A 13,692-nucleotide genomic window follows, 5' to 3' on the forward strand; every position below is an offset into this window, starting at 1 on the left:
CGACGGCATCGATGCGGGTGAGGAGCTTCACTCCTCGTCGTCAAGATCGACTATCTCGAGCTTGACACGGCGGAAGCGCTGCTCGCGGAGAGCCGCCTCAAACTCGCGAACTTGGCGGACGGCGTCCGCCTCCTCCCGGCGCCAGTGAGCTCGTGCCTCCGCCTCCGTGATGGCCGCCACCTGCGCGATGGCGGCATCCTCCTCGTCGGAGCTGTGGACGTAGTCGCCCACGGAGAACTTCGGCAACCGCGTGGGGACGAGCTCCTCCTCCTCGACGGTGGGTCGCGGTGCGCGAGTGGAGCTGCCTGACGACGAGCCCTCACCGCCGTTTCCGTACCTCGTAAGCTTCCCTGGGAGCGTGAGCCCCCAGTTCGTCCACCGGCGGGCGCTCCGCTTGCTCGTGCCCTCCGACATGTTCCACTTCAGGTGTTCCTCGTCACTGCAGAACACGGGGGGGGGGGGGGTTGGGGGCGTGGCGGCGAGTCCCTGCCGCCCAATCTCGCGCCGCGCCCTGCTACACCACCACGGGAGGCCATCGGGTCGCAGAGCAGGGGAGAGTGGTGGCTGCTGCGAGCTGGATTGCTCGCCGGAGCAGAGGGCAGGCGGCGGCGGAGGGGAGTAGGGTTTGGAAACCAAACTTCCCTCCGCGACCCCTTTTAATACAGGGCGGCCGCCGAGTTTCTCGGGCCCCCGAACTTGTTTTACGGGCCAGGCCGCGAGTTCGGGCTCCGTTCTAGCCCAGTTTCGGCCTGAACCCGTATTTCTGCCGGACTTATTCAGTTTCAGCCTCTTTTAGGGGTTCCGCTAGAGATGCTCTTAGGAAGCTTCACCGAGCGGCAGTTGGTCCTCCAGCCTGTGCTTTCCTAATTATATGAAGTGCCTCTTGGCTTTGCAAATATACAAAGTGGGAGTGCCAATATACCAAGCTTGTAAACTTTTTTGGTGGGGAGACCACTTATATATACAAAGGTTGTAGGAGCAAGGTTTTTCAACCAAATTGCTATATTTTCAGTTTTTAACAATCCAAGCCAAATATAGGAAGGATGTTGGAGATGCTCTAAGAACTTCTCTATTTGGACACTAGTATGGTATAAAATACAAGTTTACCATTAGGTTGTTACAAAATATTCGTGAAATAAAAAGTTGTAGTTTTGAAAGTACTTTGAGAAAAAAATCTCTGTGTATGTTTTTTTTCGAAGACATGCAGATGATTTTTCAAGTTTTGGTTGTCCATATTGATAATATTATATCCCAAATAAAATTTTAAAGATTTGTTTCTTGTTGCAAATCAGGAACTTCATTGATTAATCAGAGGGGTTACAATCATTGATAAGGATATCTTCTAAGAAGGTTGGGATAAAATTTATCGATAAACACCTTTTTTTAGCCGCACATTCAAGGGTAGGGCTTGCATTCTGATAATACAAAATCGATTCAATATTATGAATATCGGATCTATCAAATCAATTCATAGTTGAGATTGAAATAGTAATAGGAAGATCTTCTATCCATACTAAGACCAAGATGGCTTTTTTTATTGGGTTAGGAATTCCCTATTCTGTTAAAATCCTTTTCCACTTTTATTTTCTATACCTCTAACCCATGTACTTTCTTAATCTTATCCAATTTCCCCTCTATGGGAGTTTATAATTATGGTATTTATTACAAGAATGGAGCTAGGAAACACACTACTTTGATGCATACTTATGGTTTACTCTTCTTTGCGATGTATAATCGTTTACTCAACAATACAAAATTCGCATTACGATACATCTTTGAAACAAAATAATATTATATTTTATACGACTTATTTCTGAGGATACCCGTACGATTTTCAAGTATCCAATTTATGTATTTATGATAATTTTGTACTAGCAATAAAAATTCAAAAGGTTTGGCTCCAACGCGCATTGAAAAGATTAAAATATATATTACCGAAATACAACAGCTTTTTTTAAGCGATGGTTGGAGTCATATTTACAAGATAGAGCTTGGAAAACACATTCTTTGATACGTACTTAGAATTGTTTAATCAACAATAGTGAATTTGTATTGCAATATATTATTGAAATACGACAACTTAACCGAAACTGGCGTACAAGTTTAGATACTGTACATTGTAGTATATGTTACTATTCTTCACAGTTCGGTAAGTCATTTCATTGACACGGCATAAATAAATAGATATATGTCACATAGAGAACGCTTTGAAGAACAAGGAGACTGCCCATATTTCTGAATGAGAAGAAAAAAGTAATCAGTTTGTTACAAACGGTTTGCACAACCAAACTGAAACTGAATCTGTCGACAGCAGAACCTCAGGGCGGCGGCTTTCTGCCCCGCCACCGGCAGATCCTGATGCCTCGCCTCCACTCCACCATCCGCCGCCGCCTTTCCTCCACAACCACCGCCTCCCCCGCGCCCCCCTCGTGCTCCTGGTCTCCCCACGCCGCCTTCGCCGCGGCCACGGAGCGCGCCCGCGCCGGCACGCTCAGCCCTGAGGACGCGCACCACCTGTTCGACGAATTGCTACGGCAGACCGCCCCGGTCTCTGAGCGCTCACTGAACGGCTTCCTCGCCGCCCTCGCCCGTGCGCCGGACTCCGCAGCCTGTAGAGATGGGCCTGCCCTTGCCATCGCCCTCTTCAACCGTGTGCGCCGAGAAGAAGCCGGCTTGCAGGTGGCGCGGCCCACAATCTTCACGTATGGCGTCCTCATGAACAGCTGCTGCCGCGCGCTTCGCTCGGACCTAGGGCTTGCCTTCTTCGGCCTCCTCCTCCGGACAGGCCTCAAGACAAATGAGATCGTAGGCAGCACCCTCCTCAAGTGCCTCTGCTATGCAAAACGGACCGATGATGCTGTCAACCTGCTGCTTCATCGCATGTCCGAGATCGGCTGTGTGCCTAATGCCTTCTCATACTCCATTGTCCTGAAGAGCCTATGTGATGACAGGAGGAGTCAACAAGCGCTGGACCTGCTTCAGAAAGTGAGGAAAGAAGGAGGTGCCTGCTCCCTCAATGTGGTGGCATATACCACCGTCATACACGGCTTCTTTAAGGAAGGGGAAATTGGCAAGGCATGCGATCTATTCCATGAAATGGCGCAGCAAGGGGTTGTACCTAATGTGTTCACATATAACTCGATTATTGATCCGCTGTGCAAGGCCAGAGTGATGGACAAGGCAGAGTTGTTCCTTCGGCAGATGGTTCACAATGGTGTTCAGCCGGATGAAGTGATATATACTAGCATGATCCATGGATATTCCAGTTTGGGCCAGTGGAAAGAGGCAAGTAAACTGTTAAGAAAAATGACAAGCCAGGGTCTCATACCAAATATTATTACTTGGAACTCGTTCGTGGCATCCCTTTGCAAGCATGGAAGAACCAAAGAAGCTGCACATATTTTTGATTCCATGACCACCAAGGGCCACAAACCTAATATTGTCACGTATGGCGCTCTGCTCCACGGCTATGCGTCTCAAGGATGCTTTGCTGATATGATTAATCTCTTTAATTCGATGGTAGACAGTGGTATTGTAGCCGACTCCTATGTTTTCAACATCTTAATTGATGCATATGCTAAACATGGAATGATGGACGAAGCTATGCTCATACTTACTCAAATGCAGGAACAAGGAGTCAGTCCAGATGTATTCACCTATTCGACTCTAATAGCTGCATTTTGTAGAATGGGCAGGCTGGCTGATGCTATGGACAAATTCAGTCAGATGATTTACATCGGGGTAGAACCAAACACAGTTGTTTATCACTCCCTAATTCAGGGTTGTTGTACACATGGTAATTTAGGGAAAGCTAAGGAGTTGGCTTATGAAATGATGGACAGAGATATTCCTCGACCCAACATTGTGTTCTTCAGTTCAATAATTAACAGTCTATGCAAAGAAGGAAGGGTTTTGGACGCACACGATATCTTCAACTTGGTTGTGGAGATAGGTGAGACACCTAATGTTATTACATTTAATTCGCTGATTGACGGATATTGCTTAGTCGGCAAGATGGAGAAAGCATCTCGAGTGCTTGATGCCATGGTATCAGTTGGCATTCAGCCTGATGTTATTACGTATACTACACTTATTGATGGCTATCTTAAAAAAGGAAGGATTGTTGATGGGTTGAGTCTGTTTAGAGAAATGTCGCATCAGAAAGTTAAACCTACTACTGTTACATATAACATCATACTGGATGGATTATTCCGTGCTGGGCAAACTGTCGCTGGAAAGAAAATGTTCAAGGAGATGATTGAAAGTGAAACAACAGTGAGCATTTCCACATACAGAATAATCCTTGGGGGACTTTGCAGAAATAATTGTGCTGATGAAGCCATCATCCTCTTCCATAAATTATGTGCAAATAATGTGAAGTTTGATATTGCAATACTCAATACCATGATTAATGCAATGTACAAGGTTCGGAAAATAGAAGAAGCTAAAGATTTGTTTGCTGCAATACCAGCCAGTGGGTTGGTGCCTAATGCTGCTACTTATGGAGTTATGATAAATAATCTTCTAAAAGAAGGATCACTGGAAGAAGCTGACAGTATGTTCTCATCAATGGAGAAGAGTGGTTGTGCTCCCAGCTCTCGTCTTGTAAATGATATCATCAGAACATTATTGGAAAAGGGGGAAATAGTCAAGGCTGGAAATTATATGTCTAAAGTTGATGGGAAGAGCATCTCACTTGAAGCTTCAACTACTTCATTGCTACTGTCTCTCTTTTCAGGGAAAGGGAAATATCGGGAACAAATAAATTTGCTCCCAGCAAAGTACCAATTTTTTGATGGAGTCAGTTTTGTTGCATAGGACTCGGCTGATAAGCCTTGGTGTGGTTCAGAGCTCCCTCTCAATGATGTGAACATGTATTCTCTTCTGTGGGCACACCAGGATCGAACTGGTTGATGGTGCCACCATGGTGTTTTGATCCCAAAAGTATTGTCTATCTTAGGTGTAGAGTGGAGGGTTGTGGCAGGTATTTTCTATCTTCAACCAGATAAATTTCTTTCATGAGGGTCAGTCTTGCTGCAGTATCTTGCGGTGATCATTAACACTACTCTATGCATATCATGTTCAAGTTTTTGTTGCGCATGTCTTCCCGGAGGTGGCGTTTTGGCTCATAGGAGCAAATGCTCCCATTATATAAAATAATTAAAAATTAATTTTAAAAATGTTAAAAAAAATTGACATAATTTTTTTGGTGTACATCATGACATTCTATGTTCGTACACAAGTTTTCGTGGAAAAACAACATTTTGTGTGGTGTGTACAAAAAAGATAAAAAAATGTGTTGTATATAGTCGTGTTACAACATCAAAATTTGTCTTTTTTCCAGGAGCCACATGAATTTTTTTTTTTTTTGAAAATTTGTGTACCAACATAAAATGTTTAGATGTACATGTAAAAATTTAGTTTAGAATTTTTTGATACTTCAAAATGTGGATTCACATAATGAGAGCAAATGCTCCTATGAGCCAAAGTGCATTTCCCATGTCTTCCCTTGCAACTTTATATATGGATCTATTAACTCCCTCTTGATGAGATAGTAAGATGTTTTACTAAAGTAAATCCCTCTTCTATTGACTTATTCTTATCTGGCACTAAGCCTCTGATTTGATATGTGCGACATGCTTCCTGGCTGGGCCTGGTGGCTTTGGTTAGTATCGAGGTAGATTATGATAATCATGTTTGGCCAGGGTATTTTTAGATGATGTCTGCTTGGTTAAATTCTACTAAATCAAGTTATAAATGCAATTGTCTCTGTTATATAATAGGATAATATGAAAGGTGCAAGGTTACAATGGTGCAACTGCAGGTTGAAACTGCAATGACATTTGGAAATCTATGCGAAAATCTTGGTCGGCCGGTCAAATATATGTACCTCTCGGTGTATACAGGTCTAAGGTTTCTCCATTTGCTCCTCTGTTTAGTGGCTATAACAGCTTGACTATCAGGTTCGTGTCAACACAAAAGTTTTGTTCAAATCTTCTTTGTATAACTACAGCTTGAAAGAAACAGATATCACTTCTGTCTTGGTTTTGGTTCTGTTTAATGCAGTTATGATAATGTCCGAGTTGCAATTCTGCTTCTTCCGTGCATATTTCTCTTTATTTTTTGATAGAGCCAGTGCATATTCTCTTCTATTTTACCTTACATATTCTAGTTCATGATGTTCAATCTTCTTTTCTGAGATATCATGTCCTATCTCTTGTACAAAGAATATATGTTGTTTTTACATCTTGTTCTTTGTACTTCAATCGTTCATGCATCCTTATAGTATGAATACCAGACTCCGCTTCTGATTTTCATTTGCTATTCTCAGTCCGTGAAGCATTGGCCATTTAAACAGCTGTTTTCTTTGTACCTCCCTATACTAAAGTTACCATTTTTTGTAATGGTCGCTTTCTCTGTTTGAAAATACAAAATATTAGGGCGTGTCATAAATAAATGGCTTATTTAACATCTTTATATACCTGTAGTAGATGCACTGTTGATTTCACGGATTTTGTTGTTGTTAAGACTAGCAAGTAATCAGTTGTATGGAGAAGATATGACAAAGAGGACTACTATTTAATTTTCTCGAATTTGAGGCATGGCTTTGATAATCAAATTATTGCTACTCATGGATATGCATCCTTGTGACATGTATAGGCCAATCTTGAGAAGAAACTCCATTCGTGCTCGTCAAAATGACGGTTGTTTCTCAGTTCGAATTTTCAAGCGGATCTATCTCTCTATCTATGCATATTCTGAATTGAGTACAGTAATACATTTATAAGATCAAACATGGTTCCTCAAGAATCACGCGATTTTAGGCACAATGTTGTGCTATTGCAAACTATATATCAGTCTTTTCATGCTTGACCATCGGTTCAGACCTAGAGGAACCCTCAGGCAGTTGCTCATTCGATTACATTTGTAGTTTGGTTTCCACAATGCTGAATTGCTGACATCGTGTATAGCATTATGTCCAAAGACTCTCCTTATGTTGCCACCTGATACTTCATTTTTAGCAGAAGAATGAAAGGGAGCTTGTAAGGTTATGGGAAAAAAGGAATACACTGAAAAATGGAACAACACTTGACTATGTGTCTCTCTGGTTACAATGCAAGAGAAAATGCCAGCAATTAAACCCAAGAAAATTGGTCTGAGCTTGTACAGATTTCCGAAATGGGAAGTCAACAGTGAGGTGAATCATGATTGGAAATGAGGAGAATTTTATAGGGTGATACCTCTCGACCTACAGCCTGGTGTCTTGTGTGCAGATTTACATCGTCGACGTCGTGTGTGGTTTTCTCCGTTAAGAAATGGAACGGTTTACTTGTGTGACTTGTGTTTGGGTAATATGTGTTTTCTGTGTCTGAAACTACAGGGTTGTCTGTAGTACAAAACTAATATACACCACTAGTACTAGCTTCTCTGAACCGGCGACCACAGTGCCTGGCGGTGTCGACATGCCGACCAAGCTCGTCGTCAGCCTGTTTCTGTATGAGATGGTCATGGTGTACAGCAGTCTGCGTGTTTTGAATTTCCAAGTCACAATACCATGTTTTAGAACCCTTTTACAACTGCAACGCCAAAAGAAGCATGACTGGAAGTCAACAGTTTTTTTCTTTTCTTTTTTCGAGAGCACACCAAAGGCCTGCCTTATCTTATCTTTATAGAAGACATAATTATAGATACAAGACGACTACACTTCGTTGCGAACAACGAGCGCAGTACGAACTCCACACCGGGTCGCCCGAAGACAACCACCACCAACATTACAACTCCAAAGCAAAAGAGCCTATTCAAGCTAAACGACAAAGCCGCGTCTCGACCAACTCCAGTCACCTCCGAAGAAAGATAGCTCCAACTGGACTTCCCTTGTCAACGCACCATGCACCCTTGATGCCGAAAAGGAGGTGGCAGGAGAATGGCGGGACTTGATCGGTTCGGAGAAAGACATCGCCTTTGGACTCTCTGGCGACTGCGTACATGGCGCCCATGAAGGTCAAGCTTGGACAATGACGAACACCGGAGGAACGCGGCATTGTACCTGCAACCCTGTGTCTCCAAACACGATGCTCTCAACAGAGTAACGACGTCGAGAACGCCGCCATCGTGCCGGTTCACTCTGAACCTAGGTTTTCTCCCGGAGACCTCCACCAAATCGTAAAGGGTGCGGGGAAGTGCCGACACACTCAGCGACGCCTCCAAGGAGGGGAACGACGCCCACGGGCGCCGTCGCCGCCAGCACCGACCAAAGACGGGCAAGACTTTCATCCGTGTAGTCGTACTCCTCCCACCCAACCCGCCGGATTGAGGCAGCTGCCCTTGTCGTTCACACCGCCGCCGCCGTAGCACCTCGCCAAAGAAGCCTGCATACCGTGGACCACCAACGCCCCGCACAACGGAGAAGGCGCTCACCTCCACTCCACCCCGAACGAGGATGCAACCTCAGACCACCTCCAGCATGTACCTGGCCGCCTCAACTCGCCGCCATCCCACTCCAGGTTGATAGCAACGCCTGCGCCCCGGCCCCTGGAGCCCAGATCGGGCCCTCGAAGCCCGGATCTGGCCCAGGTACTCCCGCGCCTCCATCTCCCTCCCCCACAACAGCGCGCAACCGGGAGGACGTCGCCGCATCCCGAAGCCCGGAGGTAACCCGCCACCGCACCAGGAGCTCCCTCCTGGCCGCACTCCATGGCCGCCGCCTCCAAGGTTGGGTCGCGCCACCGCCGCCAGGTACCGCGCCGTCGACCACCACGCTCCCGCCTCGCCTGCATCTCCTTCGAGTTTCGCTCCTCCCCATCTCCCCGCCATGCGCCGGCGAGCTACGCCGACCTTGCGCCGACACCCACCTGCGCCGCCGGGTGGCGTCTCCCTCCGCGCCAGGGAACCCGCTGGGGCACGCGGACCCTGCCCACCGCCTTCGACGGCGGGTCGCGGCCGCCACCGCCGGCGCCGGAAGCGGTCGGGAGGAGGAGTTGGGGTGACTCTTTTGTTAGGGTTTGGGGCTCTCCGGAGCCGCTCGCGCGAGAGCGAGTCGGGAGAGAGAGAGTACTCTAAGTCAACAGTTTTCACCATCATGCTTGCAAACTGAACTGCAGAGGCATACGAAGCGGTACATGAGGAAGAGAGCCATGGAGGCGATCCTTCCCGCGACGCTACACCCAACTAGGATTCCATCTCCCTTGCCGGCGATGTCGCCGGTTCACTCCATCTTCAGTGGCCTTGGGGCCTTAGAGGCGTGGCGGACCACGGCCCCTCGTTGGCGGGACGTTTTCATTCTTTATTTAGGTTTTTTCAGTGTCTTCTTCGAGATGGTGAGGCGGCGGCTACATCATGAAGTCAGAAAAAGGTCCCCCCGTCCTATTCTTGCTCTGGTGGTGCTTTTAGAGCTGGCGGAGGGCGCATGGAGTTGTGTCCCGCGGATCTCCTGGGATCCAGTCAGTGTTCCTATTCGTAGGTGTAATTTCAGGTACGGGTCTTTCGATATACGAGTTTCATCTTTGGCGATGGTTGTTGCTTTGGTGCGCTGGTCCTTTGAGACCTTAGCAGGGTGACTTCTCGTTTGTTTAATACGATAAGCTCTACTAAACAAGCTTTGCATGGCTCTAGTGATGGAGGGGTGACGACGACGGCGTGCTTTCGGCTCAAGCTAGTGTCTAGTCATCGCTAGGTGGTCGATGGACCTATTTATAATTTTTATTATTTTCTGAGTTCTTTATACTGCATGATTATCGATCGGTGGACTTTCCGCAAAAAATGCTTGCGCACTGAAGTTGGTTTTTTTATCTTGTAGAACAATCCCATCTCTAGAAAGGTCAAATTCTGAATTTGTTAATGAAACATTGATACGTCCAAAACGTATCTACTTTCCCGAACACTTTTGCTATTGTTTTGCCTCTAATTTGTGTATTTTGGATACAACTAACACGGACTAACGCTGTTTTCAGCAGAATTGCTCTGGTGTCTCGTTTTTGTGCAGAAATCCAACTTTCAGGAAAATCCCCGGAATTTATGTCGAAGGTCTTATTTTTCCGGAAGAATTACGGAGCCAGAAGGGCAAGCCAGGTGGAGGCCCGAGGCCCCCACACACTAGGCCGGCGCGGCCCAGGAGGGGGGCGCGCCGCCCTACTGTGTGGCCGCCTCGGCTGGCCTCCGACGCCCTCCTCTGGACTACTTAAGGGGTTTCGACCTAAAAAACACGGGAGAGAAGTCGAAGTCGCCAGAAACCCTCCAGAACGCCGCCACATCGCGAAACTCCGTCTCGGGACCAGAAACTCCGTTCTGGCACTCCGCCGGGACGGGGAATTGGAGGAGATCATCGCCATCATCACCACCGACGCCTCTCCATCGACCAGCAATGTTTCCCCCATCCATGTGTGAGTAATTCCCCCGCTGTAGGCTGAAGGGGATGGTAGGGATTGGATGAGATTGGTCATGTAATAGCATAAGATTGTTAGGGCATAGTGCCTAGTGTCCGTAATTGGTACTTTGATGATATTGTTGCAACTTGTTATGCTTAATGCTTGTCACTAGGTCCCGAGTGCCATGATCTCAGATCTGAACATGTTATTGTTTCATGATGATATGCATTGTTTTATGATCTTACCTACAAGTTGTTTACACATGTCGCTGTCCGGAACCCGAGGCCCTAAAGTGACAGAAATTGGGACAACCGGAGGGGAAGGCGGTGATGTGAGGATCACATGTGTTCACGGAGTGTTAATGCTTTGCTCCGGTGCTCTATTCAAAGGAGTACCTTAATTTCCAAGTAGATTCCCTAGAGGCCCGGCTGCCACCGGCTGGTAGGACAAAAGATGTTGTGCAAGTTTCTCATTGCGAGCACGTACGACTAAATATGGAACACATGCCTATGGATTGCTTAGTACTTGGATACTGTTTTTTTACTATCTGCAAATGCTCTGCTTTGATTGTTACATGAGTTTCTCTCATCCATGCAACGCCCGTTCATCCATCCCTGTGCCTACAGTATTTTAATCCTGCTGTTTACTATAATCACTACTGCTGTCTTTATTCCACTGCTGCTGTTATTTCACTATCGCTCATCGCTATAAAACCGTTACTATCGATAAACTCTTGCGAGCAAGTCTGTTTCCAGGTGCAGCTGAATTGACAACTCCGATGTTAAGGCTTTCAAGTATTCTTTGTCTCCCCTTGTGTCGAATCAATAAATTGGGTTTTACTTCCCGCGCAGACTGTTGCGATCCCCTATACTTGTGGGTTATCAAGACTATTTTCTGGCGCCGTTGCCGGGCAGCATAGCTTTATTTGGAAGTTCACTTGGATTGATATTGTTCGCTGCAAATTCTCCATCATGGGTAAATCTCGCGATTCTAAAGTCGCCATATTACCATCCACTACAAGAAAAGGTACAACTCTGAGTACCTCTGCTACTCTTGATTCACCATCTGTGATAAGTCAACTTGTTTCACCACCGCAAGTTTCACTTGCTGGTACTTCTGCTGAATCTGAAAATTCTCATAATATTGATGATGTTTCTGCTGTGCTTGATGATAGTGGTTCATTGGGATCTTTTCTAGATGCTACAATTGCTAGGTCTAGACAAATTGAAAATACCGAAACTCCTAATGAAAATGTCGCTACACCTGTTAATTCACCTGAGCTTGAATACTCTAGTGATGATCCTGATGAGGATTATGTGGAGCTTGATGATGATTTTATTGATAAATGCAATGCTATTACTGATGCAAGAAAAATTAAAAAGTTTCTCGCACAACATACTGTTGGATATAAGCTGTCTCCTGATCCTAAATTTGCCACATCTCCTATAAACATTAAGGATAAAGATTATGATTTTTCTCTTGATCTATCTCATATAGCTATTGTTGAGAAAACACCCTTTTGTGGTACTGAAAAAGAAAGTGTTGTAGAACACATGAATGAACTTTCTTCTATGAGTAGCTTGTTTTCTGATGATGTCAAGATGCGCACTTATTTTGTTGCTAAATTTTTTCCTTTCTCATTAAAGGACGATGCTAAAACTTGGTATAATAGTTTTCCTCCTGGTTCTATTAATAGTCCAGGTGATTTGCTTGATGTTTTCTTTCGGAAATACTTTCCTGCTTGTGCTCAACATGCTGCTTTACAGAAAATTTATAGCTTTGACCAGGAAGATGGAGAGAAATTGCTCGAAGCTTGGGCAAGATTTTGCTCTCTTATCGAGCTCGACCTGGACATGATTTGGAAAAGCATGATTTACTTGATATATTTTATAGTGGACTAACCACTGAGTCTAGAGCATATTTGGATAGTTGTGCTTGGTTGTGTTTTCGAGAAAAGAACTCCAGACGAAGCTGAAGAATTATTGGCTAAAATAGGCCGGAATCACGATGATTGGGCTACACCTGAACCAACTCCGACGCCAATATTGAAGAAGAGGGGTTTAATTAAATTAAATGATGAAGATATGAGGGAAGCCAAGAAATCTCTTAAGGAGAAAGGTATTAAATCCGAAGATGTGAAGAATTTACCTCCCATAGAAGATATATGTGAGATAATTCCCCATTCATCCATGATTGAGGTAAACTCTCTTCAACGCTTTACTAGGGAAGATATTCCGTATTCAAAACCTCCTGCTCAATGCTTAGATGAGTTTGATAATTATATTGTTAAGCAAGAAAATTTTAATATGAGAGTAGAGAATCATCTAATGGAAAATTCTCAAGCTATTAGCAATTTGCATGATATTGTGGAGAGAACCTCCAATGATGTTAAGATGCTTGTTAAACATTTTCAAATGGTTCAAACTCAAATTGATCAACTCACTAAAGTGCAAAATGACTTGTTAAAAAATAATTCTAAAGAGAAACATGCTTATGAAGTAACAACTAGAGGCGGTGTCTCTACCCAGGATCCTCTATATCCTGAAGGGCATCCCAAAAGAGTTGAACAAGATTCTCAACGAATTGAACCTAGTGCTCCTTCCAAGAAAAAGAAGAAGAAACATAAAAATGTTGTAGAATCCTCTCGAACTTCGTTAATGATCCTAATAGTATTTCTATTTCGATGCTTAAACCGAAAGTGGTAATGAACATGATAAAGATAATGATAAGAATGATGCTTCTGATAAAGAAGAGGTTGAAGATGAACCTGAAAAGCATGCTAAAAATAAAAAGTATACTAAAGAAGATTTTATTGCTAAGAAACATGGTAATGAAAGAGAACCATGGGTACAAAAGCAAATGCCTTTTCCTGCTAAGAAACTAAAATCAAAGGAAGAAGAACATTATAATAAATTTTATGATTGGATGAAACCTCTATTCTTGCAAATCCCTTTGACTGATGCTATTAAATTGCATCCTTATTCAAAGTATATGAAAGATATTGTCTCTAACAAAAGGAAAATTCCTAATGAGAAGATTTCCACTATGCTTGCTAATTACTCTTTCAATGGCAAAGTTCCAAAGAAGTTGGGCGACCCAGGTATACCTACTATTCCTTGTTCTATTAAGACTAATTATGTTAGAACTGCTCTATGTGATTTGGGAGCGGGTGTTAGTGTTATGTCTTTTTCTCTTTATAAGAGACTTTATTTAGATAAGTTGATACATACTGATATATCTTTGCAAATGGCTGATAAATCTACTGCTATTCCTGTTGGTATATGTGAGGATGTTCCTGTTCAAGTTACTAATAACTGCTTGATATTAA

At 44.3% G+C, this 13,692-nt stretch overlaps 1 protein-coding gene across 1 annotated transcript; it reads left to right on the forward strand.

Annotated features, from left to right (window-relative positions):
* Positions 1–2,358: 2,358 nt before the first annotated feature.
* LOC124647109 (protein Rf1, mitochondrial-like) lies at positions 2,359–5,014 on the forward strand. Its single transcript, XM_047187093.1, has one exon. It carries the CDS (start codon positions 2,359–2,361, stop codon positions 4,816–4,818), a length of 2,460 nt encoding a protein of 819 aa, XP_047043049.1. The 3' UTR covers positions 4,819–5,014.
* The last annotated feature ends 8,678 nt before the right edge of the window (positions 5,015–13,692 follow it).

Source organism: Lolium rigidum, chromosome 4, assembly GCF_022539505.1.
Source record: "Lolium rigidum isolate FL_2022 chromosome 4, APGP_CSIRO_Lrig_0.1, whole genome shotgun sequence".
Classification (NCBI taxonomy): Eukaryota; Viridiplantae; Streptophyta; class Magnoliopsida; order Poales; family Poaceae; genus Lolium; species Lolium rigidum.